We start from the raw sequence: 27,604 nt of genomic DNA, 5'->3' as shown, positions 1-27,604 counted from the left end.
CCTGAGAAATAAGTCATTATACAAAGTGGGATAATGACAGGGCCTCGCCCATAAATAGTCCCAAAAACTTTCATCCACGGTTCTCTTACTTTAATAGTGTTGACGTGTCAGATGGATCTGCCTTTTGTTATTCTCAAAAAGCAGAGAACCTCTATAAAAGTTTGATAACCAATCACCGATTCATTTAGTCTGGACAGTGCATTTAAACTTTTGCTGTCCAAGGTTATGAGGACTGGAAAGAAACCTTCAACGAGAAAAGGATTTCGAGTACCCAATGCTGGCAAACCTAAACAAGCATTGGCATAGCCAATAGGTCTCGCCTTTGGGACCTTATAAGTGTTTAGCCATGCAACAGTTGATGTTGTTGCACCGAGTAAATTGTGCTGGATAACTAAACACTTCTAAGGTCCCAAAGGCGAGACCTATTGGTTATGTCAATGCTTGTTTCGTTTACTCGTTAGTTATGCGGCACTGCATCAGGGATGCTGGGCAGGCTTGCTAAAAACCATTGGTAAATCTAATATGTCCCAAAGGCGAGACTTGGCTTTGCTAATGCTGGTTTCTGGGGGTGTTCATAGGTGTTCGGAAAGTGCGGCCGCTTTCACACCTGCTTCTCCAAATCCTAGCAACCCATCCGTCTGCTCTCCACCTTCCATCCCCATCCTGTCATAAACAGTGCTGTTGCTGTTTTTCTCTGCATCCTGTGACATTTGCCATCTGGCTTCAATTTTGAGGTTTAATCAGCTGTGGGAGAAGTAGTGCAGAGGCCCCACTTAAATCCAGCTTTCTCAGGTTACAGTTTTTGCACAAGGGGTAGCCTTGATGTCCGTTTTGACTTGATGAGGTGGCACTTTTATTTTGTATGCAAGATTTGTATGTAACCTTGTGTATAGCAACCTGCATATAAAACGTACCGTTTTTAATATACTATTTATCACTGCGGTGTGACCTATGTGGAAGTAAAGACAGAAGGGTGAGAGTGATTTGCCTGAATTGCATTCGGTTAATGGAAACACCCCCAAAAAAGAACTGTACCTCTAAGTTTTGCATTCGATTATTTAGGTACGAGACCGGACAGGCCCCTCATACCAAAGAATATAACGTGTTTTTCATTAATTAATGTGCCTCCGCCTTTATGTCGATACTTGATTTTTAATTGTAGCAGGAACATCAGGGAGGGACGGGAGTTTGGCATTTCCGTTTTGATAAGTCTGAATGTTCGCTCATCGGGACACCAAGGCCCTCATTACGAGTGCCCCAGTAATTGGTGTGACGTTCATTCATCTGATAAAATCTGATCCCTCCGAGTCGGGTGTTGCGAGTTTTTGGGAATAGCATGCAGGTTTTTGCTTGCTGCATCAAACGCCACATGTGCCAGTAAAGCACCAGGCATTTTCTGCTGATGCCGATAAATCATTTAATGTTTGATATCTGTCACAATCCTCGTTATTGCCTTGTGTACAATAATAGAAGTTACCCTACATATTACAGTTAACCGTGCTGCTCCTCGTGGAGACCTCAGACCCACACTGACAGAGCAGTGTTTAGTTGGTCGTGGTAAAACTGCTTGTGGAAATGCAGCAGTGCGTGTTTGTTTTTTATCCATTCCGACTACAGCATGTCGGAAGGTGAGTAATGCAGTTAAACTGCAGGTTTTTTCCTCGTCCCGTACAGCAAACAAGCAAGAAGTGGGATAAGGGAGGGGGTAGGTCACGCCGTCCAAGGGGAGAGAGGCACAGGCTGGCAAATGGTGTGCACTTTCGCGGCCGCTTTGATGTTCTCAGTGGCCGCGCGGCTCACTGAGAACATCAAAGCGGCCGCAAAATGATCACGCAGGCTGCCAAATGGTGCGCGCGCCCGGCGCACATGCACTATAGTTGGCGGCCTGAAAGCACTGGTTTGCACTTCCAAATCCCCCTTTTACAAAAGCTCTCGCGAGAGCAGCGCTAAAGCGCTGGCTCAGGCGAAACCTAAAAAGTACAGAGGCTTTATTCAGAGCTTGAATGGTACCCAGACAATGTTTTTGAACAAAACAATTCAGCAGATGACCTGCACGGGGACTGCTTCCATCAAAGACTTAAAAACATGGTCGATTTCAAAAGTTTATTCAACAATTTTTAGGCTGGCGGTGTAAGGAAAAATTACGAATTCGGAGTTAAACAGGATTCAAAAGTGGGTTCTATAATTTGACTGCATTTAACCCGGATGGAGTGGCCCTATGGCCAACGAACACTAATGTATGCGTGAACAGGTTCCTTTTGAAAACGTTTGGTCCCTTAGCATATATACAATACGCACAGCCATAAACGGCGATTACATTCGTGTGAGTAAATTATGCCAGGGATGGCTCGGACATTCCAGCATAACTGTTGTAACAGAGCACTTGTCGGAAAGGAGTTTTATGGCATCTTACGAGGTCAAAAACTAATGATTTGTGTCCACGTTCATATATGTCATTATTAAAGAAGCACAGGCATATTCAAAACATTAAGCCACAGAGAAATAATGCGAACAGCATTTAAAGTGATTGATAATGGCTTCCAACCACTCTCAAAAACATAGGGGTGGGAGGAACTCGTGGAGTTTTACCCAGCGGAATTTCGCAGAGTTAGTAAAAACGTTCCGAAAGCAGCAGAATTTCAGCACTCTGCGCTGCTCGCCGCTTTGTAACTATAGCAGTACGCCCGTGAACTGGAAGAGGGCTTTCTTTTTTATTTCACTGTAAGCCCTTTGAAAACTCAGAAACCCAGTAGGACTTGGCAACTCACCCACATGACTGGATTTAACTTAAATGAGGCCGTCCAAAATTGTCCCTTTCTTCTTTTTGCTCTCCTGTCCGATATTATTTCCAGTTTCTTAGAACTGTGATTTTCCTGCTGCTTCATTGCGTTACCACGGGACTGTGAGGCCTGCTCAAATAAGTGGTGTAAAAGTTACGACCTAGGTCTAATTTTCAAAGTCCCTGCCATTCATAGTTTGAAAAAACCAAACACCGTGGTAATGGATTCGTATGGTAGTCCTGGTATTTTATATACCCTTCATTTCTGGTGTTCTCACAAAATAAAGAACGTATGCAGTGGTCATTCCTTAGGAAATTGTTCGACATAATGAATGAGAAAGTTTCTTGGTTACTGCACTGCAAAACTACACTCACGAAATGAGGGGGACTAAAAGTCACTGCATCACTTCTGCCATCGGTTAAAAAACCCAGATGGTTTTAACGCCACCCTCAAGATATGGAACCAGTTGGCTTTAAGGTATTTTCGTTTTGTTTTTTTTCTTCGACCCCCTGTCCGTTGTGAACACCAGCCTAACTATTGCATCCTCAAGGTGCTCACCATTATCAGAGAGGACCAGGATCAAATGCTGCTTTTAGATTGTCTGGAGTAAGCAGAAGTGTGTCTGCATTCAATTCCTTGACAGAGCGTGCACCTGGCTCTCAGTTCAAATCCCTCATCCCTGGTACTGCAGTGCACTGCCTGCTGTGAGACAGGTGACGGGTGATAGGCAAGGAAAAGTCCACCGTGCGGTGGTTCACAGAGTTTTTCTGGAACTCCATGCACCAGGTGGAGTGGGCAAAACTCTGCTAACTCCGACGGAGGAGCGGAGTTTACCACCCACCCCTAACAAACAACATCAGCACAATAATGTCATCTGTCATGCATCTTAAAATCTCATTGGGATTCGGGCCTACGTTTTTAGCCTGGATGAAGTTTTTCTACAGGAACCCCAGGGCGCGACTTAAAGTGAATGAAATTCTATCTCGGGAGTTCACAATAAAGAGAGGCACCAGACAGGGCTGCCCCATGCTATTTGCTTTAGTAGTGGAGACCCTGGCGGAATGGATAAGGGTAGATGCCCAGATATGGGGTTGGCGATAGGAATGGACTTGGGAAGAATGGATATCCCTCTATGCAGATTACTTTTTGCTATACCTGGCAGACCCAGATATATTCCCAAAGACAGCTGGGGAGATCTTTGAGTTATACACGAGGTATTTAGGGCTACAAATAAATTGGGGGAGTCTTGGATATTCCAGCAGGGTAGCTGGGTTGTGTCTGGACACCTTCCCATACCTAGGACAGTAGCAGATCAACATAATATCTGGGTCTCTGCATTTCTCGAGAACCAATGGGGACACTATGCAGACAATTTCTCCCAATTGTTCTGCAGATTGGAGATGGATGTGAAACACTGGAGGGCACTACCACTTTCTATTATGGGATGGCCACCCTCTTTAAAATGAGCGCTCTACTGGGTTTTACGTATGTATTGCAGAACATGCCTTTGGCGATGCCCAGCAAGTTCTTCAAGGCTGGTAACAAGTTCCTAAGGCTCGTATTGTGGCAGGATGGCCCACCGAGAATCGCCTTTTCCACCCTCTGCCGTTCAACATATGATGGAGGTATAGTACTACCGAACATCAACAAATATGAAGCCATGCAAGTCAGTGTAGTGAATGAATGGGCACACGCATCGCTCTACGACCCGGCATACAGGCTACATCGGACGACACTGGGAAAGCGCAGCTAATTAATGTGTTATATGATGGTAAGGTGGGGACTGATATCTCGCCAGTGAGGGTGACCGTGATAGCTACTTGGTGTAGGCTTAACAGAGAAATTGGCTGGGATAAGAGACTGACGCCCAGAACACCCCTACGGATGGGGGGAGATCTTGGCCCGGTGCGACAGCTACCCAGGTTTAAACAATGGCATGCCATAGGATTTTTCTCGCTAGAGGATTCTTGGGATGGCAATGGCATTGCACCATTTGAGCACCTATGGTGCCCACGCAAATATTTAAATACCTGCAATAGTGCCATGTGCTACATGCTACCATCCCGCTGGGTACGGAAACCATGGAAGACTCTCCTCTAGAGATTAGATTACTGGAGGGCCACATGACCAAGAAGGCACATATAGCACATTGATGAAAAATACCCATGCTGAGTTGGAATGGTTAAGGGCATGGGGGAGTTAGATGGGGAGGATTGGAGAGAGGCCCTGCAATTCTCATGGGAGGTATCAATTAAAGGATTATTCTACTTACCCATCTGTTCTTTACATGTAGAGCTGTAGATTCACATGCTTTGCATACTCCTGCCACCAAGAAAGCACATATAGCTCATTGATGAAAAATACCCATGCTGAGTTGGAATTGTTAAGGGCGCTCTAACAGGAGGGCATAGGGGAGTTAGATGGGGAGGATTGGAGAGAGGCCCTGCAATTCCCATGGGAGGTACCAATTAAAGGATTATGCTACTTACCCAGTAAGCATCTGTTCTTGGCATGTAGAGCTGTAGATTCGCATGCTTTCATACTCCTACCATCTAGTGTGGGGGCTGGTTGTTTGCAAGTTGTTTTTCTTTGAAGAAGTCCTTCCTAGTCACAGGGTAAAGTGATAGTGCGCATGGGCAGCTACTCCATTGTTAGATTGTTTTCCCGCAAGAGAATGGAGTTATTGTAGCACAGAGATGTTCATATGTATGCAATGTAAATAATGCAAGTTGCAACAACTACCGGTGCCCGTGGAGGTGGGAGGGCGCATGTGAATCTACAGCTCTAAATGCCAATAACAGATGCTTACTGGGTAAGTAGCATAATCCGTTCGAGGCATGTGTGCTCTAGATACACATGCTTTGCATAGACCATATAGCAGTATTCTCCCAAAACGGTGGCTAACCAGTAGATAGCACTACTTGCCCTACATTGGCTTCTTGATGTGCCAACACATCCACACAGTAGTGTTTGGTAAATACGTGTGTTATGGACCATGTTGTTGCCTTACAAATGTCAGCTATAGGAATGTTACCTAAAGAGGCCATAGACGCTCCTATTTTCAAGTGGAATATGCTCTAAGAAGTATAGATAAAGTTCTTTTAGCTTTAACATAGCAGGTATGAATGCATGCAACAGTCCATCTTGCAATACCAGATTTAGAGATCGGGTTGCCTTTGTGAGGTGTAGCAAATACAACAAATAGCTGTTTTGTTTTACAAAAAAATGTTCTTTCAATATAATAAATAACTCTTCTGACATCATGAGTATGAAGAGGTCTTTCTGCTATGGAATCAGGCTGAGGAAAGAACACAGGTAACTCAACTGATTGGTTGATATGAAAAGCAGAAAACATTTTAGTAAGGAATTTTGGGTTGGTGTGAAGAACTACTCTGTCTTTATGAAGCTGAAAGAAAGGTTCTTCTAAGGTTAATGCTTGTAGATCACCAACTCTCCTCAATGAAGTGATCTAATGAGGAAGGCAACTTTCCATGAAAGAAACTGTAGCAGACAGTTGTGTAATGGCTCAAAAGGTGGACCCATGAGACATGTAAGCAAAATGTTCAGATTCCAAACTGATACAGGAGGTACTCTGGGGGGTATTACTCTTTTAAGGCCCTCCATAAAGGCTTTAATTACTGTAATTTTGAACAAAGATAGATGTTGCCTGTTTTGCAAGTATGCAGCTTCTGCCACAAGATGCAAACAAATGGAAGTGTAGGCTAGACCAGCACGCTGTAAATGCAGAAGGTAGCAAATTATATTTTGAATAGAGGAATCTAGTGGATCAATATTGTTGTTGGTATATTATATAAAACATCTTTTCCACTTTCTTGCATAACATGTCCTGGTAGTAGGCTTTCTTGCTTCCTCAAGAAAAGTCACACACTCTGGTGGCAAGTTGAGATAGCCAAACTATGACGTCAGGAACCAAATTGTTAAATTGAGCTCATTGGGGTTTGAGTATCTGACTTCTCCATGGTTCTGAGTGAGAAGGCTGGAACTCAGATGCAGTTTTTGATGTGGAACTACTGATAGTTCTAAGACTGTTGTGAACCACGGTTGACAGGCCCAAGTGGGAGCCACTAGAATCAATGTGAGGGATGTTTGCCTGAGTTTCCGAACCAGAAATGGAAGGAGAGGGAAAGGCGGAAAAAATAGGCAAATATCCCTGACCAACTCATCCATAGGGCATTGCTTTTTGTTTGACGGTGTGGGAACCTGGAGCCAAAGTTTGGGTATTTTGAGTTGTCCACTGTGGCAAACAGATCCATTTGGGGAATCCCCATTGTTAAAAGTATGAAAGAAGAACTTGGGGATGAAGATCTCACTCGTGTATCTGTTGCCGCCTTTTGCTGAGGAGGTCGGCAATCTGATTGTTCACTTCCAGGAAGTACTCTGCCAGAAGATGAACTCGGTTATGAATTGCCAAATGATAAGAGAGGTATTACAGTTACAGATAATGTGTCCACCCCAATTTTTGTACATTGTACATAGCTGTCATATTGTCTGTGTGGTAGGACAAAGTTCTCTATTAGGTAAGACTGGAAAGCTTTCAGTGCTAGATACACAGCTAGAAGCTCTAGATATTTGATGTGAAGGGATTTGTACTTGTTGTCCCATAGACCTTGAATGGTCAAATAGTGAAGATGGGTATCCCAATCTGTGAGAGATGTGTCTGCTGTTAACACAATCTGTGGAAAAGGATAGAGGAAGGGCCACGCTTTTGGTAAGTTTTGTGTGTTCCACCACAGCAGAGAGTGATGGGTGCAGCTGTCTACTAACACTAGATCTGTTAATTGACCCCGAGACTGATTCCACAGACATGCTAAACACTTGTAGGGGATGCATATGTAACCTTGCATGAAGCACTATTGCAATGCATGATGCCATCATTCCTAACAGTTGCATGAAAGTCCTGACAGCAGAGTATTGATTGGTCTGATAACTGTAGTAGCAGAGATTGAATATTTTGAATTCTGGCTGCATCGTGAGAGGCTAGAGCTGTGCAGGTATTTAGGGTCACTCCCAGATAGGACTGCATTTAGGAAGGCTGAAGAGGAGACTTTTGTGCATTGGCCGTGAAACCCAATTGGTGGAGTAGGTCTAATGTAGTCTGAGTGTGTTATAAACACCTTTGGTGTGTGCTGGCTTTGATGAGCCAATCGTCTAGGTATGGGAAGACATACATTTGTTGTCTTCTTAGATGTGTTGCCACTACTGCTAGATATTTTGTGAACACTCTGGGAGCAGTGGTTACTCTGAACGGGCGTACTTTGAACTCATAGTGTTTTCCAGCTATCCCAAATCTGAGATATTTGCGATGTGCTGGGTGAACCGGAATGTGAAAGTATGTGTCTCTTAAGTTCAGTGTGGAAATAAATCGCCTTGTTTTAGCAGTGGAAGCTCTTGTTGAAGCGTGACTATGTGGAAGTGTTCTGACAGTATGTACAGATTTAACATCCTTAGATCCAAAAATCAGACTTAAGGAGCAGTCCTTTTTGGGGATCAGAAAATACAGAGAGTACACCCCTGACCCTTGGCACTGTAACAGGACTGGTTCTATGGCTTCTTTTGTTAAAAGAGCTTGTACCTCTTGTTTGAGGAGCTGCAGATGCTCTGACAAGAGTTTGAGAGTGCGAGGTGGAATATTGGGAAGATGGCTGGTGAGCTCCAGGCAATAACCATGTTGGATAATGTCTAGTACCCATTGGTCCGATGTTCTGAATTGCCAAATGGGGAGAAATTAATGCAGTCTTCCCTAGACTGGTGTTAAATAATCAGGGGGAAGTGTAGGCAAGTCACTGTTTATTGTAGGAAGGGGAGTTACGCATTGGTGTGCTCTTACCCCTACCTTTAAAATGGTTTCCTCTTTCCCCTCCTCTTAGAAACCTCTAGAGGATGAGGGTTACGTGTTGGACTTATATGAGGAAGGGTTAGGGTGTAGTATGATTTTTGGACCTTCCCCTATAAAATGAGCGGCAAAAGTAGACTCTGCTTGATGGAAACTGAAGCGCTCCAATGGATTTTGCCACGTCTGTGTCTTTTTTCAACTTCTCTAAAGCCTCATCCACTTGAAGTCCAAAAAGATGTTGCTTGTCAAAGGGGGCATTTAAAATAGATTGCTGGACTTCTAGTTTAAACCCTAAAATCCTAAGCCAGGCAGGTTGCGGTAAGAGAATACTGATATTAACTTCTCTTGCTGCAGTGTCAGCAGCTTCTAGAGCGTATCTAATAGACAAATTTGTTATAATTTTTCCTTCTTGGACTAGCTCTTGTGCCTTTTTCTTGATGGTAGAGGGGATTGCAAAGTAGGATGGATAGGATTTGTAGCAATGTCCTTCTTCTTCTTAAGAGGAATCTGACTTTCCTGTTGGAAGGAGTTTTAGCTAAAATGTGTCCAGTATCTGGATTAAATGTATAGCTTTTTCTGTTTCACAGCTAATCTGTCCTTCATAACATTTAAAATTGGCTCCGGGGGATCTGGAAGATGTTCTTTTGATTTCAGTACCGAAGGTTTCGGTGCCGAACCGGACTTGTCCTTCGAAGAGGAAGACTTCGGCTCCGACACAGACACGAGGGCGGGGCATCGGAAAGATCATCTCTGTGCAGACCAAGGCCAGGAGGCAGAGGTGCTGCTGAAGCCTTATGTTTAGTGTAAGATAGTTTATGGGGTACATGGGTTTTAGTACTCACGACCACCTGTCCTGCTGGAATATCTTCAGACTCCTATTAATCTCTAGGTCGGAATCAGATTCTACGACAAGAAGGCCTCCTCCTCTTCCGCAGCTGTGGCTTCATGTTTGGATTCTCCCCCGAAGTATGTTGAGTGCTTTGGTGCAGCATTTCTCGTCGTCGAGCCTGATGATCTCGAAGAGTCTTTTTCGATCGGAAGGCCCGACAGTCCTTGCAATCTTCTTCCTTGTGCTCCGGTGAGAGGCACAAGTTGCAGACTTGGTGTAGATCAGTGCGAGGGTACTTGGAGTGGCACCAAGGACAGAATTCAAACGGAGTACGTTCCATCGGCAGAAGGCTGGACGGATGCGGCTAGACCAGAAGGCCGCCTACGATGTTTTTGACCGAAGATGAGAGACTTTCTCTATCAAATGGCTACCCGGAGAGAGAGAAAGGCATGCGATAACAATACCGTCGAGGGTAGTGGATTGCACACTCCGGGGAGCAACCCAAAGGATGGTTTCGAACCGGAGTGCAGCAATACACATTCGAACCAGATGGTGGAAAGAAAACAATCTAACAGTGGAGTTGATGCCCATGTGCATTATCACCGAAAGGAGGAGTCAACTTACTTCGTGACTAGGAAAGACTTCTTCGATGAAAAACAACTTGTAAACATCCGGACCCAACACTAAATGGAAGGAGTATGCAAGGCATGTGTATCTACAGCACACATGCCTTGAACACAAGATATTGCCTGATACAAATGAAAATATTCCACCAAATATACTGCACCAGAGTCCTGTTACATAAAATAGGCACCGCTGGTGAGGAGACATGCCTACATGCTTGTGGGCAAAGGGGTACCTCCCTGTATAAGTTATAGGCATGCCCAGCGCTGCAATAATTCTGGGTGGGAGTACTCAAAGATTAAACGGCGCCACAAGAAAACAAATAGAGGTGCAGGCCCACCTGGTGTTACTAGGAATATGGAGGGAGTCAGATGCAACCTCCTAGCAGAAACTCATCAACCTCGGGCTCCACTGGCCAAAAACAGAAGTGGCAATATACTGGGGAAACAGACTAGGGCCAAAGCTGGAAGACTGGGAGCAAGAGGTGAATATTTGCTACGCCAGGGAAAAAACTATTTACCAGGGTAGAGGGTGCCCCGAAAAGTTCGAGAAGTTATAGGAAGGATGGTACAAAGAGGATTAAGGATAACTTAGGCGAGTGCATGGATTACGGGGGTCAGGGAGGATAAGAACAACAGACAACATGTAGCTGTGATGGACTACCCTGAGGATACGGAGCTGGAAAACAAGACTTAATGTTTCCCATTTGTTTTTCGCGAACATTTTCTCCAAATACTTGCAGGATAGAACTACGGAGGCGTTCCCTGGTGGGAAAGTGAGAAGGGCGAGGAGAAGGGTAGATGTTACGAGTACGAAGCTCATGATGGTTACAATTTTGTTTATTGCAGTTTACTAAAATAGAATTAAAGTGTATTTTAAAAAATAAATTAAAGGAAAGAAAGTTCCTAGACATGTCAAGTTTGAGGCACTGGGAAAGGGAAAAAGGGAGACAGGTGAAGATTCACTTAGAAGTGGGATATAAGCATTGATGTGCACATTACAACGGACTAAGCAATATTAACAAAAAACAAACCTTGAGTCAAAGATGGCTCTGCTATATACACGGTTACCCAGTTAATTATGTATGAAAGGAAAGAAAAGCAAATAGTGTGATGAGAAAATTATCAAAAACAGCATAACATCAGCTGAAATTCTCAATTCTATAGAAATATATTGCTTAACAAATGTATATTGCATATATTTGAAAGACAACCCTATTGTCTTCAATGTTCAACTTGGAAGACAAATATATTAGTCAGCTTAGCAAACATAGAATATGGCACAATCATTCGAGTGAAGTTTCATCTGGTATTATAAAGGAATTCTTCTGTGTGTTCCAAGAAACCATGAGAGTGTCATTATTCTTTCTTGGGACATTATTTAGCACAGCCATAATTACTTGGTAACAGATAAAAAGGAGCAGACACATTGCTTGTGCTTTATTTTGGAGATAAACCAGTGTTTTTTGTTTATAGTCAAACATAATTATTTGATCTTAAACAACTAATCCCAAAATGTATAAATACACCAATACAACCTATTGGTCTACTATCTATGAATCTTGTCCTTTTCCATTCAATCACTCAGCATTTATTTTAGTTGAGACCTTGTGCTCTACTGGCTAAAGGGTTTTTAATTTGTATCTAGTTTTTTTTTTTGTATTGCCTTTTAACGTATATTGTTGACTGAGAACAAGTATGCTTTCAGATCTTTTAGTGTCTTTTAGTCACCATTTCTTTTTGCACTATCCTACAAGTGCTATAAAAATGAGAAGAGATATGTTGTGGTTTGTATTCTTATGTAATGGGTTTGTGACGATGTGATGTTCTATGTCATTAAAAGGTAAGTGTTCAATGTCCGAGTTCCAGCTCAGTACAGTTGCAGCAGCGGAACGGGTCACACCTGTTTCCTGTTGTGGATATTGGATTAACCTTACATTACATATTAATGAACTTGCTGTGTTAATGTGGATACCAACACTCAATATGGCAACGAGCTGGGAAGTGGACTATTACTATGTTGTATCTACATAGTTTGGACATTAACTCATTCACCGAGAAAAAGGAATTATCCGTATCATGACTTCTTGGGAGTCGGGACCTAATTGATGCTCCTGCCTGAATCATCGGCTGGCTGTTGGGAGCATTTCTGGAGCTTACTGGCAGGCACTGGTGCGTGTTTTGAATTCCTGCAATATCGAGTGTTCGTTTCATCTTGTCAGAACATCACCCAGGAAGAGGCAACGTACCTTCAACATCATAAAGAGCCACATAGACGTCATGCAACGTGACCCGGGTGCAGCAATTATTTTTCTTCTCTCTCTTGTTATCTTTATCGGTGGTTAAGGAGGATTGACACGCAGAAGGCATTTGTTTAAGCCTTCAGGTTCTTTTAAGTTTAATCGAAGGTTGTCGTTTACCACACAACAGGAGTCATGAGGTAAAGTGTGATTTAATCCTTTGTGGAATCTGGGGTAATATTTTTTGGGGGGGGTTGTTCTACACAGGAAACCGGTGTAACCTTGGGTTTTTTTTTTTACCATGCTACAAACAATTGGGACTTTTCCCTTTTTCATTACTGGATGCATGTTTTATTCCCTCATTATTTAATTATCTCAGTATTGATTCTTACTCCGATTACACAAGAGGATAGCATTTTATTTTCAAATTAGTCACATTACCTGATTTTTTAGCACTACATTTTGTTCTCTTCGGTAAATCATACTGGAGCAGCTGAATTATAGCACAACTACATATTTCAATGAATCGTCCACATTGAGTCTGGGCTTCAGGATCTGAACCTTCCATGAAATGGGTGGAATGGAAGGAACATTTTGAGAATGATATTACTGCAGTAAAGGAGTTTAAGAAAAAGTCGGCAGAACAGGAAAAAAATAACCTTTTGCATTCATTGGGTTCTGTTGGTTTGAAGATACATAAAGCGCATGCCAAAAGCTCTTGTTAGGGGTGAAGTTAATGTGTTTGTAGCTGCTCTAGAAAATTTGGACAAATATTTTGCAACTAAAGTGTGCATAGGGATTAACAGGTTTAAAAGTTTTGCAAACACAAAGGTGAGGCTATGGATGATAATGTGGTGGAGTTGAAACAAATTGGCTATTTATTGCAAATTTGGTGCCTTCCCAGATGGCTTGATCAGGGACCAATTAGTGATGCATGCCAATAATCCTACGATACAAGAGCGTTTGTGGGTTAATGAATATTTACCTCTGGAAGAAGTGCTCATTATTGTGCGTAAGGCAGAAATGTCTGAAAGGTGTCCCACTGAGTTAAAACAGCCTGACAAGGATCCATCTTGTGTGTATAAAGTAATTCAACGTAAAGGAGAGTATGAAAAGAAGAGAGATATTAAGGACAAACATGCAGCCAATGATAGGAGATGTTATCGCTGAGGCTGTAAGGAGCATCTTGCATATAGCAAAGCATGTCCGTCAATTAAGCAAAAATGCAGCAATTGTGGTACTGTACGGCATTATGCGGAAGTATGCAAAAGGAGGCTGTATAAAGTGAAATGCATTCATGAAGCAAGAAGTTCTAGTGGTAGTGAAAGTGGAGAGGAGGCTACTAAACAGGGAAGTGTTATGAATCTACAAGTAAAATTTGTGCTCAGCATTGACGAAAGTGATACCAAAGGTAAACCTGAATGCAACATATCCATTGGTGGTGTAAGGATAAAAATAATTGCAGATTCAGGATCACCTTTCACGATAGTAAATGAGGAAGAACAAATGTTAGGGTAAAATTGGCGAGCATTTATCTCCATTGGATATTAAACCGGAAAGTTTCACAGGAGAAAAAAATTTACATTCTTGGATTCAGGTGGCTATCCTTTGTGTTTAAGGGGAGACGAGCAAGGGGAAAATTGTACGTGGCAATAAGAGGACCATCTGTTTTAGGCTGGCAGAACCAAGGCAATCTTCAAATTGTGCTAGATCCGAACAGTGTGGACAAAGTATTGGTTGTAGATAATGGAACCACAGTGGAAGAAGAAATGGCGTATAGATATTCAAGTGTTTTCAACACACAATTTTGCAGGTTGGAAGGTTTTGAGCATGACATTGTGTTGAAAAGTGATGCTAAACCTGAAGTTCATAAAATGAGAATGGTACCTATAATGATGAGAGGAAGTGTCGAGGAATTAGAAAGTTTGAAGGAGATGGCTGTCATTGAACCAGTGGAATGCTCGGACTGGATTTCTCCAGTGGTTATTGCTCGCCGTAGTAATGGCAAAATTCGTCTAGGTGTGGACTTACACCATGTGAACAACAACATTCTGATTGACCGTTTTCCACTACCTAAAATCACGAGGATGGTGTCTAGTTTCAAGAGGGCAGCATGGTTCTCAATTATCGATCTGTCTAGTGCACACCACCAGATTTCCCTCTCATAAAAGTCTAGGAAGATAAAAGCTTTCATTACGCCCTTCGGGTGTTTCCAGTTTTAACGCATGTCGTTTGGACTCTTAACGAGGTATTACTCCTAAAGATCTTTACTTGCAACTATTGCGGCATAAACCTAGACCTTGTCAATTTTACTTGCATTGTCCATGCTCATACATTCTTTCCATTTCTATTAAAACTTCTGCTGCTCATGATGCACTGTTCTTATGACGGTCATGGCTTCTGGAACACTGGATTTGTTTCCAGTCCACTGCTCTGATAAGTCACAATATTAATCTCACCTTCTTTCCCCACACATACATATAGAAGAGAACGTACTACCCTCAGGCAAAAGGCAGTTGATGGTTTCTGTTGGTTTTTGTAGGTTACTATTTCTGGAATAACTAACAGGGCATTGTGGATACACTTTTACCTACAATTTATTGCAAGAATTGCTTTTTATAGGCTTGCCAAGTATTTTATTTGGCTACTTACATCCTATTTAATGCACTGGTTTAACTAGAATAGGAAAAGTAAATTGGTCTTGCCTTTTGGCTTTGCCAATGCAAACGTATTGGCTTTGCCAAAGCGATTTGTTGATGCCGTTCAATATCAGAAAAAATAACCACAAAGATAAAAAAATCAACAACATACCAAGCGCAATAGTCATGCAAGCATCATGCAGGCAGGCATATGCGCCTTGGTACTACAGTTGTCCCAGCATGTGACGTATTTGCATGCATGAGTCAGCTCACATACTTCAGCAAGCGATGGCCAATTCTTTTAACTTACCATTTCAATGTAGCGGATGCCCATCTTGGAGCAGTAAATTAAAACAAAATAGTAATGATAAAATGTGTACGAAAGCACAGTTAAAAAACGGAGCAGCCTGGTACCAAAGTGCATAAGTCTTGCTCTTCTAAAACGTAAAAAAATAAGTGAGGGATGGAGAGGAGCAGGAGAATAAGAGAGGCCAAGGGTTTTGAGCAAGCAATTAAACAATGACAAGAGGCACTGGCAAGCTAGAATGAGTGGGGGGAGTATTCATTTAAATAAAAAGGCTGAGTGGGCCAGGTAGGGCTAGGACAAGCAAAAGACAAACAGGGTAGTAGGATAGAAAAATGGAGAGTGCAAGATGGAAGTGTGAAGGGGAAGGGAGAAGCAGCACAAAGGAGAGGGGGGACGAGTGCAAGAACCCACATTGACTCGCAAAGTAGTTCCTTGAATGCAAGTAGTCGGAGGACACGAGTCATCCAGCCAGAAGACAGTGAACGAGAAATGCTACAGAGGTGGGAGCATTCCAAAGGAAAGCCATTAAATAAGAAGCAGAAAAATTAGATAGACAAGAATGCTATCCAATCAAGAGCAAGGAGCTGACCCAAATCCGACTATTACGTTTATATTTTAATGTAAAATTTACTACAGATGTTTGATAATAGATGATGCAGGGGAGACCTAAAAATAGTCTTTTTTAGATCATTGCTTTTTACTGACCAAGGATGAGGGGCTGGTATGGCAACTGTCTAAAAATATCCATTTTATCAGATTGCTGGCATTTATGGAGTGCAGCTCACGCCACTCAATACTGCATTTCTGCTATCAAGACAAAACATAGTTTCTGATTGACAGCTTTTAAAACAGAGCTTGCACTTGTGTTTAATCCAAGTACGGGAAAATATAAAGTCTTTGACTCTAGTTAAACTAAAGACAGCTAATAATTGCTCAACCTTTATCTTGTTGCTTTTTAGCGGTATTTTGCCTGAACAAAAAAATGTGTCTAAGTGGTGATGGTCTTAAAGACAAGGACTTTGAGAAGCTAAGTTCTGGGTAACTGGAAGCCTTGCATAGATGTACGGTTCTAAAATTTATTAGAAAAGATTTTCAGATTTGATGAAACATACAGTGCCTTAAAGTTGACCACTTGCTCAATGATTGACAATGTATGGTCGAAAGACAATGTCGGTATTTAAAAGCTGTAGGTATCACTGCCATAGTTGGGCTTTACATTAAGCAACAACACATTCCTTAATATGGCAATCTGTTTTTTAATAATAGTGCATAATAACAAAAGGTTTTCTGCACTTCATATGCAGAGATCTAGAGCCAAGACACAGATCCCTCTGGCTCTAAATTGAGACTTAGCATTCGTTATATTTTGTTATAATACCCAGTCAGAACTGTAGCTCTCAACGTCAAACACACCACTTACTGTTAACAGAAAAAAACAGTAGCATGTACATCAACAGTCTACATGGCTTTAAGTACTGTCTTTTAATTTTGTGCTGATATGTTTTACAGAAATATCAATTTTGCCCCAGCAATATACAATTTCTTATACTCGTGCCCTCTGAAAAATTTAAAGGACTGTTCAGGCAGGGATGTGGAATTTCTATAGCCTGATGCCCAGGATACATGGTTTAGGGTCAAGGGCAACACGTTTTCGTGTGTATTTTGTCCTTGGGACAAGTAGGCCCACCCCTTACATCACAAACCCTTTGACTGCCACAGTACCACATTATGGATCAAGGAAAGGCATTGTCTGCAGTTAAGGTAATATTTGTGTCCATAATGCTGTTCAAACTTGTACTTATAATTCATTAATGCAAAACCTTTATTATTAGGGTGAGTGCTCTAAGTAAATGTTGTAAGCTCGGACTGCACTACCGACAGTGGTTCCAGTATAAAAATGTGTTCACACATTTTCAAAGTTTAGCAATATGAGGCTATTTATAATGCTCCGAGACTGCTCTCTGATAAGATACAAATATTTGCATAATCTTGAAAGCAAGATTGATGATTCTTTGCTTTAAAAATAAAATGTTCACAAAGAAATGTAAGTAGGATAGAAAACATTTCTCTAAACTACTGTAAAAGTTTAGGTACCATTTCTTTGCAGCATCATTTAGTAAAATATGTTGATCTATGCTAGTATTTCCCAAAAAGATTCATAATGGAAAATCAGTGTAACCAGTTTCAATAAGATTATGGGAAACATAAAAAAAATAACCAAGCATTGGCACAGCCAGTAGGTCTGACATTGGTGGTCAGGCTTTTGGTATGTCAATGCGTGACTTTCTTTAGGATGATTTTTGTAAAACCTTATTGGTGTGGAAGCTGCTGGGCCCTCACCATTATGGCAAACATTGGTAGAAGCAAAAATTGTTTTTGGTCCCAAAAAGCACACATTGCTACAGTAGTTCCTGCCACTGAACAAAACTAGTTTGAGTGCCGATATGCTCCTTGTGAAAGAGCAGAATGCGGTCACTCACAGTGAAGCCAGCCAATACAGGAGAGAGAGAGAGAGAGAGAGAGAGAGAGAGAGAGAGAGAGAATTTTAATAAACACAAACGGTCATGGTTAATGCCAAACCTAGTTAGAAGCCCCATTATTAAAGAAAGTCTCAAATGTGCACCCATGGTTTAAGCCCTTGCATCAAGTGCAGATATACGGCTTTCGTGAATTCACAAGAATTTACAAAAGAAGGCCAAGAAATAGTACTCCTAGAAAATATCTGTGAACTGCATTATAGCATGAGCAAATATGCATGAATAGATTTGCTCATGCGAAAATCTGAGTGTTTGCAAGTTCACTATCCTCCCAACCACTTTTTCCCTACCCTGGAAGTTGTTTTACGTCTGCCATTGTCAGGAGTATATTTTCAACCTTTCTAAGTATGGGACAAGAATCGAGAAGAGTTGGTGAAAACACCTGAAACATGCAGATTAGTAGGTTTGCACCGACTCAAAAGGGCATTCCAACCCTGGAACTATTGCTTACCACTACTTTCTGCCCCAGTATGTAGATCTGTGGAATTGTGGCAACTTTAGGGAACTGCTAGTATTCAAACCCTACTACGGTATGAGCCCTGGCATAACCAGAGGCTCTATATCAGAGCTCTTATATAATGAGATTGCTGCCATAATTTGTTGCCGCATTACATGACACAAACGAGGAAAGTGGATTTTGTTTCAGGACAAGTAGATTTATGGAGCAACTTGCTCCATGGACAAGTAGATATTTTATTAAAGTCTACACCCCTGGTTCAGCTAATTTTTCTTAATCAATCCTTTAGAGTTATTGCGTTTATTGCTCGAGCACGAATGCAGGAATGGTGCAATCAATGAAACATTTTGCTACATATATAAGTAAGACATAGGGAAAGTGAAGAAACAACTGGGGGATGCCGACTTTCCAGTCTTATTTGTTTCTATACTGTACTGAAACTTACAATAATAGGAATTGAGACTGCACTTGTTTCTATTTAAGTTATCCCTTTCCTTAAATGGAAAATATTCTTAAACAGAAAAATATTCACATTAAAGAAAGGAAAACAGCCTTGATATACAAATCCTTCATGAAGCACATGCTTCTTGAGAATACGATATAGAACCTGGGCAAATAAAACCCTAAAACTCTGCTTCAGGGGCTTAAATTGTAAATCACAACCTACAAGTATTTTTTAAGATCACATATTAAAACTTTCTATGAATAAAAAACACTCGTGTATTACTCTGAATTTATTACAGAGCTGCCATTTGATACAATATTAAAAGCGTTGCTACTTAAGCTTCTTGGATAAGTGAAATGCTATGTGTCACATGCAGGGACATAAGAAGACTTGCACCTAAACAATGTTTACCATTTGCAAAAAACACAAATTGGCTTTGAAATGCCTGACAAAACAACCATGATTGAGTTAATTTAGTATGACGTGCCTGACAAATGCTTTATTTTAAATTAAAAAAGAAGACAAATAAATAAAGCAAAAATTCTTGTCCTCCAATGCCAACAAATAATTAATGCAGATTTAGAGCAAGGTACACAATGTGGGACCTCACAAATGGACTGGTAACAGCAAGAAGACTACCTATAAATAATAGTAAGAGAAAGGTGGCTTAAGAGTAGTGGAGATAACACCTTGGTATGAATGTCTAATCCTGTATACATATGTCGAAGGCGCTGATCTGACGCTGGCAAATTAGGCGATTAACGCACATCCATATACTGCTCACATAGAGATAGTTAAAAAAGAGTTGCTATTCCCTACTCTGGAAACTCATATTGAATTGTTAGCCTTTCACCGATCATGAAACAAAAATGACCAAGGCTAGATTATTTTTAGGGAGCTCATTTGTACTTTCAAATAAGCAGTGCAACACAGAGAGATGCAAGACAGTTTGTGAATGCTCTTCAGTGCACAAAGGCTATAATCAAGCCCTCTCAAATCTTTCATTTCAAAAGGAACACATTCAGCACAGATAATTGATCTCTACATCCTTACCTCTAAAACCACTAGTTTTATGTTGATTTAGGCTCTATGTACATAACAGCAATGTTTATAACGGTTTATACCATGGAAGAGAATAGAGTTCACCAGAATATTTAGTCCTCTCTTTTCAAAACTTTGCAATAATTAATTATCTTAACTGCCACAGCTCAAATCCTTTGAAACTTAGGTTTAGTATATAAGCATTCTAAGATATCTACATTTACTTACTATCCAGTGCCTTGCTGTTTCCTATTGGTTAGTTTGCCAACAACAATTTCCAGAGCACTACGCTTTGGCAAACTTGTTCTACCAACAGCATTCCCCCAGACAAAACTCAATGCCAAACAAAACAGAAAAAATAACAAGTGTTTTCTTTAAATTATACTTCTTTCTGATCTCAGGATTCTCTTACAAACTGTATAATTCCTCCATCTTGAGGCGAGCAATAGACATCACTTGTAGAGCCACCAAACGCCAAGCATAGTAACAATCAAGGATATCAAATATGCAGCAAAAAGGCAGGCGGAGTCAAAGATTCCAAACCCCCCACCCCCCACACACACAAGCCATAAAAACAGTAATAAGATAAGACATATGGGGTTGGGTATAGCAAACCCTCGTCTAAAAGACGATCTGAGGATCTTTACAGGACTGAGCTGAAATGTTAAACAATAAGGTACTTTAAAGGAATACATACTATGAAATATGCTATTCAGTGTTGTGACTGAATTATATGTATATTAGTTTAGTAAGAGTGATGAGTAGAACTAAAGCTCTTGCTCCACTGATTTCAAAGGAAGGGAGAGTGTGTCAGTAGATTACTATTCCCAGATGTACCTTTCGCTTTCAGCAGTCTGCATGGTCTCCAGCTTGCAGGGAGCACTTCTATTAAATCCTTTCATCTCTTGCTCTTCTAAAGACTCCAATAATCGGATCACTTCCTTATTCACGCCTCTACGTTTTGCGAGGACAAGCGGTGTTGCACCCTGATGATTACTGATCAACAAGACATGAATATCGAAAAAAAGGATCATTAAAAATATTCTGACGGTCATGATGCTTCACATAACATGAAAAGTAAGCATTTTAATTTAAAGATATAAATCTGGATTTTGATGGTTCAATGCTTTAGGAAAACGTTTTGGAAACATTTAACTCAAGTTAGTAAAAGTGCCCTCCATTTTAAAGCTGATCAGCAGAAACTTCAAGTATATAATACACTAAAATCTAATGACAGTATACACTGATACTCACTGCCTCAAGCTTTAGCTTGCGGTATTGACAATGAGACAGAGCAATGAATCAACGCATACAGACTGAACGTGGGATTCCTTTAGTAAAAGTGGGAGATGATTACAATGCTTTGAATGATATGTGCACAAATGATGGTGTTTAGTCTCCAAAGTAGAGCTTTTTCAAATTGGAAATATTAAAGTGTTTAAGTGTTACCAGGATATCGGAAGGTCGAAAAGCTTTTCAGTAAGGCTTTGGAAGTGTGCTTCTGATTAGACCGCTGAATACAACTAGTCCAGAAACCCAATAAACCTAAATAATAGGATTCCATGCAATCAAACTGACAGCAAAAAATAAATCTTTCTAAAGTGGTTTTATTCACCTACACATACAAATAAGATTTGCTGTTCGTTGTTTAGCTAAGCTGTTATGGCTCTAAATATTTATATGCATTACATAGTAGTCTGTCCCTTGATTATTTGGCACGACAGCAACAAAATACAAACAAGAGTGGAAGCAAACAATACATTTTGAGAGCATGGGAATCAAAATGATCTGCAGTGTCAATGGAGCGATACAATATTTACAGCATTAGAAAAGTGCAAGGGAAATGTGAATCTTTTCCTGGTATCAAATTTTATTCTGGGCGTGCCTTCCATTTCATTTGTTTTCTACTGAACTAAAGACATGATTTTGTGGCACCATTTTTTAAACCGTCTTTAATGAATTTTTCTCTTAGTTGATTGTTTCAAACAGACAAAAAGGAGCAGAAGAAGAGTGATAGTTTTACAACCATGACTCTAAACAATTACAAGACGTCACACTAATTGGATACAGGATGTTTACGGGTGTGTCTTAGTGGTACACAACTGTAAAGCACCTCATCTGTGATTTAATCGCTTAAAGAAGCTATGCTAATAAGCCATCTTATAGAAACAGTATGGAACAGTATTAGAATGTAGTCCAAAAAAGAGAGAAGAAGGTTTGGGACTAGGTTTTTCTGGTTATAAACTTCAACTTTGAACAGAAAACCTAGCTATGGTGAGCAATCGAGTACTTGTGGACCCATTAAGGAGAATGATAGGTCTATACATTTGTATGGGTTATTATGACTGTGAGAATGAAGCATTGAATCAGTTCAATAAAGAGAGGTGCTGGTACAAGGTGGAGGAGAGTAAAGAGGAATTTATCCGATCTATTTGTTATCCCGGAGAAGGCATGTTGGGTGTCCTGCTGAGGAGTGCTTACTAATAGAGTCAATACTTCTATGAAGGTCATGGTCAGTGTGACGATTCTAGGGCAGGCGGGGCACTGGTAAGAGACCGAGGGTGGTCTATGTGAATAGTGTGTCGTCTTTGGGCACCTTCATAAAGATTTCAAGCAGACTGTCCAAATCTTAGGGCATTTACACAAGTCTCTGGCTTCTTGACTGAGCAGGGCCATGCTTTTGGCCCCAACCCATTTAATGGCCCCATGTTTCCATTATACGTCCGCAGGGAAGTTTTGCTTTCCAGTTTGTGGTCATTCTGCACTTGGCTATAAGCAGCGCAAGGTCTACAAACCGAGTGATGATTTTGAGGTGCTAATAAGGAGTTCATGCATATCACACAGACAAAAATTGGAGAGAAAGTCTCACTTCCCCTGCACTTTTCAGTGTGATAAAAAAGCTACATAAAAGTGAATGAACCAACACAATTATACACTAATGCATGGCTAAGACGAATATATATACATTTACATTGCATTTTTAATGTATGTGGTCACACGTGTATTTAACAGAAATTCTCAAACTGAAGAACTACCATTACAATAAAGTTAAGCCTATTCACAACTCGCAAACCTAACTTTGGTAAAGCATTTAACACTGTATCATTACTGTATATCACACTGCCAAATATCAACCGCACACACTGTTCTGATATTCTTGACTTGACCATATTTGATCAATGTATTTATTAATGAATATTTAATTCTTCTTTTGAAACGGAAGGTCAGTATAGACATGGGGTGAGAAAATTTGCCTAGATTTCCTCTGCAGCCATCATAAAGATTTTTCAACTCTGCAACCTTTTTTGAAACCCAAATGTTGAAGTACTATTGGGGGGAAAAAACTGAAGGCAAAAAATCCTGGAAAAAAGAACGTTGTTGGAAATGACCCATGCAAAAAACAATTCAGTCACACACAAAATGTTTTTGTGGGAATATTTTCCTCTGAACATTTTTCTTTTTGCAAAGGGGACAAACTTTGTGACATTTCAAAGTCAGACAAGCCTACAAAATAATGTCAGATTGCTAGCAGAATGACTGGACCTACCAAAAGGAGGGATTGTAAAGCAAGCTTACCATATGTCAATTTTGAGCCCATTTGACACTAGGAACTGGATAGTATCAACATGGCCACACATGTGGAGGGCTGTGTTCCCCTGATAGTCTGTGGCAAGAAGATCAGCACCAAATTTGTGCAGCAGTTGACAGATATCCACATTCCCACGGGCTGCTGCTAGGTGAAGGCCTGTTCGACCTCTTGTGTCACGAATGTTTGGGTCAAAGCCGCTTTCAAGGAGTCGCTTGGAATAGGTAAAGTCTCCATCAATGCAAGCCTGCAGCAGAGGGACGTTTGTCTGGGAAGAATCGTTTACAAATACATAAGACATACTTCTGTCTACAAGGTTATGTATGTAGATCACCTGCAAATAAAAGAGACCGATTAAGCAGAGAAAGTGCTACCCGCACCCACATTTCAAAGGACAGAGCTTAGAGAAAACAAAACGTTAACCTAGCAGAAACTAGGGAGAAGCACTGATCATCAGAATAGGTTTGCTTTAATGTTAGTTACTTTCACAGTACAGAAAACCTGCAGTAGAAGGGAGTTGAATGCTCTAATAAAAGAGGGAGCCATAAACCCATAATCAGCAGCACTCTATGATGAGGAGAATGTACTAGGAGAGACTGTAGGCAGTATGCAGCTCTGCTGGAGATGGGCTATAAATGCTTTTTAAAGTATTTGTAAGGGATATGGCGAGCGGAGAGAACGTAGGACACAACAGTGAACTAGGAGCTATCTATAAATGCACACAGAGAGCAGGGTCTGTGCTGGGGTAGAAGGTTTGGAGTGGAGCCAACAGAGCTTCACACAGGGTGCTTTGGACAACAGGTGCAATTGCTAGTGTTCAGAAGACAGATACAACATAGATGTTTGAAGACTATAAATGAATATGTTTATTTATATAAAAGAGAGGTGAGTTTAGACACACACGGGTATACATATAGTTTATTCACACCCAGCAACTTTTATCATCAGAGCGAAACACCTGGTCCAAAGGAAGAGGCTTGTAATTTTGCATTGCAAGGCAGAGTGACTGCCTGTCCTAATATTTAGGGTAGCAGCCTTACGTGTGAGAATGGAATCAGTGCTTCTTTAATTTTGCTAGTTTATTGTGTGCAGCTAAAAGGTATTTAAACACAACCATTGGCTTAAAATTACAAATCAATGTAAAGTACTTCTTCACTTTACTTTCCATCACGGTTTCTTTAATAATAATTAAAAAAATGTAATGCATAATTTTATTCTTCCAGCACCTTTTCAGACTACAAAACATTTGAGTTTTAGAAGAAACATACAAAAGAAACATCAAATGTTATGAAGTTACATGAGAAACAACTTAATACAGTCTAGTATCTAGATAAAAAACCCAAAGGAATGGTATGCTAAAGCTGAACTTACCAAACTAGGAATGAAAATAAAAGAACAGCAAAAAGTAAAAAATAATAATAATAAAATAAATGACTGAGTGTGGACACATTTATAGTTAAATCACAACACAATTGTGGCAATCATGATACGTTAAGTACAGAATAAGATGCTTAACTTTACACTTCCTAACAATCCGTAACAAACTTTCATTGCTGTTGAACTATACTTTACTTCCTGGATCATTTGTAAATGAAGGTACTTCATCAGTAGCGGAATAGTGTGAGCTGCAGCCTAATTGTCTCGCTCATTTGTTATATATTTAGGTAACCTACCAGTAGTCTGGTCTCGGCCAAAAGATATTGTGGAACGAGGGGCCTGTGATTCGTTTTGAATACTAGTGAGCAATTCTCGTGTATGTGATATCATTCGCACAGCAGGAAATTCTGCGATTAAGGAGTATAAAATATAATGTTAAGTCTTCAGTTACCACCGAAAAACTTAGTTAAGATTTTTGTTGTATCAAATTCGAAGTTTTCTCATGGTCTACGCTCAAAATAGCATCAGTCTTCCCCACACCTTTTAAACTCTTCTATCCTTAAAAACTATGAAACTATGTGGATTTTGTGAGGGTTAAATATTTTTTGATTCTTAATATTTTCAATGTTAAAAGAATTTTCATCTTGTAGGGTACATGTTTAAGACAAAGCTTGTGCTGCTTCTCATGTCTGAACATGGAATTATCTCAGCTTCGTCAAATTGTTAAGTCAGTCATTGTTCATTGTTTTGTTTTTAGTGGACATGATTATATATATATATATTACCTACTGGCGGTCGCCAGTAGGTAGTTATAGTTAGGACCACGTTTCCATAGGAAATCCGCAACATTCTATTTTGAATAACTTTGGCGCCGGTCGACGAATCCTCGCGAATTTTTCAAAATAGGTGGGGCGCTACGCTCCGCTCCTACCCTGAAAGTCTCGGGGGGATTCGTCAAGCGGGGGCTGAGATAAAAGGGGGGTCCCAAAACGCGTTTTTCCCATGCATTTTTCCATAGGACCTTTAGACAGGGCTACAGCCCGAACGGCTGAACAGAATTACTTGAAATTTGGCAGAGAGGTAGTCCTCAGGTCAAGGAAGTGCCTTTTGTAGGTTTGGTGTAAATCTGTTCAGTAGATTCTGAGAAAATAGCCTTTAAATCAATATATATATCTGAGCCAGCTTACGGTGCGCTTACGGTGCGCTTACGGTACGCTTACCGTACGCGTACGGTGGCGTGCGCGAGCGCGATTCTGATTGGCTCTTAGGTCTTAGTAAACATTCGAATCGGCCGAAACCAGGAAGCGGCGGCCGCCATTTTCTCTCTCGCACTGAGAGTGATGATGAAAATACAAAGCACAAAAACATGTAAAGGGGCTGTTTAGACAGCTCCCACACACATAGCCATGTTGAGGGAGTCCCCAAAGATCCCTCAAGGCCAAAAACGGAATTTATTTTTTTTCGCTAATTTCGCCGATTACGCTTACCGTACGCGTACGGTAAAAAATTATATAAAAAAAAAAATTATCCACACTCTCCCCACCCCGTGTGCAATTGGCGGCCGAAGGCCACCAATTGTGCATGGCTTATAACAAATGAGATAAACTATAATATTTAAAAAAAAAAAAATAAAAAAAAAAAATTATCCACACTCTGTCCACCCCGTGTGCAAATGGTGCCCGAAGGTCACCATTTGTGCATGGCTTATAAAAATTACGAAAAATTAAAATATTACCTTTCAAAACGAAGTGCATCATATGTCCTCCATGTGCGCACGGTGCGCGAAGCGCATCGTGCGTACATGGCCCATCTAGCGTAACGTGGGCACGCGGTGCGCGTAGCGCACCGCGTGCCCACCGTGCGTGCACGGTACTAACTGCGTAAAGTGGGCGCGCGGTGCGCGAAGCGCACCGCGTGCTTACTGTGCGCGCACGGTGCGCGAAGCGCACCGTGCGCGCACGGAACGAACTGCGTTAAGTGGGCGCGCACGCCACGAATGGCGTAAAGTAACTTAGCATTTAAAAAACCGTACAAATTCACTGAAAAAACCATAGGTTTCACACACGTTATAGTTATGAATTAGCATTTAAAAAACCTTGCAAATTCACTGAAAAAACCATAGGTTTCACACATGTTATAGTTAGCGGAAATTTTACTGATAAAAAACCAATGAAATTCCCCCGTTATAGTTAGTGCAGGCAACTATAACTCACGCGACCGCAATCTTCTGCTGTTGACATATGTGTCTTTATGAAAAAAAAATATTTGTAATATATGTATAGCTAAAAATGTATGGAAGAAGACATGGGCAAATAAGTGTCTAAATACAGTATTAGCATCAGCAGAGGATTGCGGTCGCGTGAGTCATAGTTGCCTACACTAACTATAACGGGGGAATTTCATTGGTTTTTTATCAGTAAAATTTCCGCTAACTATAACATGTGTGAAACCTATGGTTTTTTCAGTGAATATATATATATATATATATATATATATAACGCAGTTCCAGCAGGATATGGCAAAATATCAACTAAAACGGTCCTTGAAAAATATCTGTGAAATAAATGCAAAGGTAAGGATTGTCTTGTGTTAAAATGTTTACAAGTTGACTTTTTTTTTTTTTTTTAATCTTTTTATTAAAACAAAAAACAGGCTTCAGATACAAGCAAATCCCAATATACATATACAGGTTATGTTGAGTACACAGGCGTCATCAGACAGTGCAATATGGCGTGCAGGTGCATCCGGCGCAGTTCTGGACACAGACAGATATGAGATTGTCTCTTACCCTTCACAGGATATACCATATGACATTCCCCCCCCCCCCCCCCCCGAGCCCCATCAAAGGCCTCTATACAATGTCCAGGCCCCCCATATCCCCATATTTTC

At 40.8% G+C, this 27,604-nt stretch overlaps 1 protein-coding gene across 2 annotated transcripts in view; it reads right to left on the bottom strand.

Moving 5' to 3' along the window:
- ANKRD46 (ankyrin repeat domain 46) overlaps positions 1–27,604 on the bottom strand; it is a 49,034-nt gene that overhangs the window by 7,394 nt on the left and 14,036 nt on the right. For both annotated transcript variants that reach the window (XM_085605170.1, XM_085605169.1), the window contains exons 3-4: positions 23,329–23,672; positions 20,590–20,748 (exon numbers count right to left, since the gene is read on the bottom strand). In XM_085605170.1, the coding sequence (XP_085461296.1) occupies positions 20,590–20,748; positions 23,329–23,639 (470 nt within the window). In that variant the 5' untranslated portion in view covers positions 23,640–23,672. The remainder of the gene's footprint in view (positions 1–20,589; positions 20,749–23,328; positions 23,673–27,604) is intronic.

This window comes from Triturus cristatus, chromosome 5_1 (assembly GCF_964204655.1).
Source record: "Triturus cristatus chromosome 5_1, aTriCri1.1, whole genome shotgun sequence".
NCBI classification, from domain to species: Eukaryota; Metazoa; Chordata; class Amphibia; order Caudata; family Salamandridae; genus Triturus; species Triturus cristatus.
This window is presented reverse-complemented; position numbering and strand designations above follow the sequence as displayed.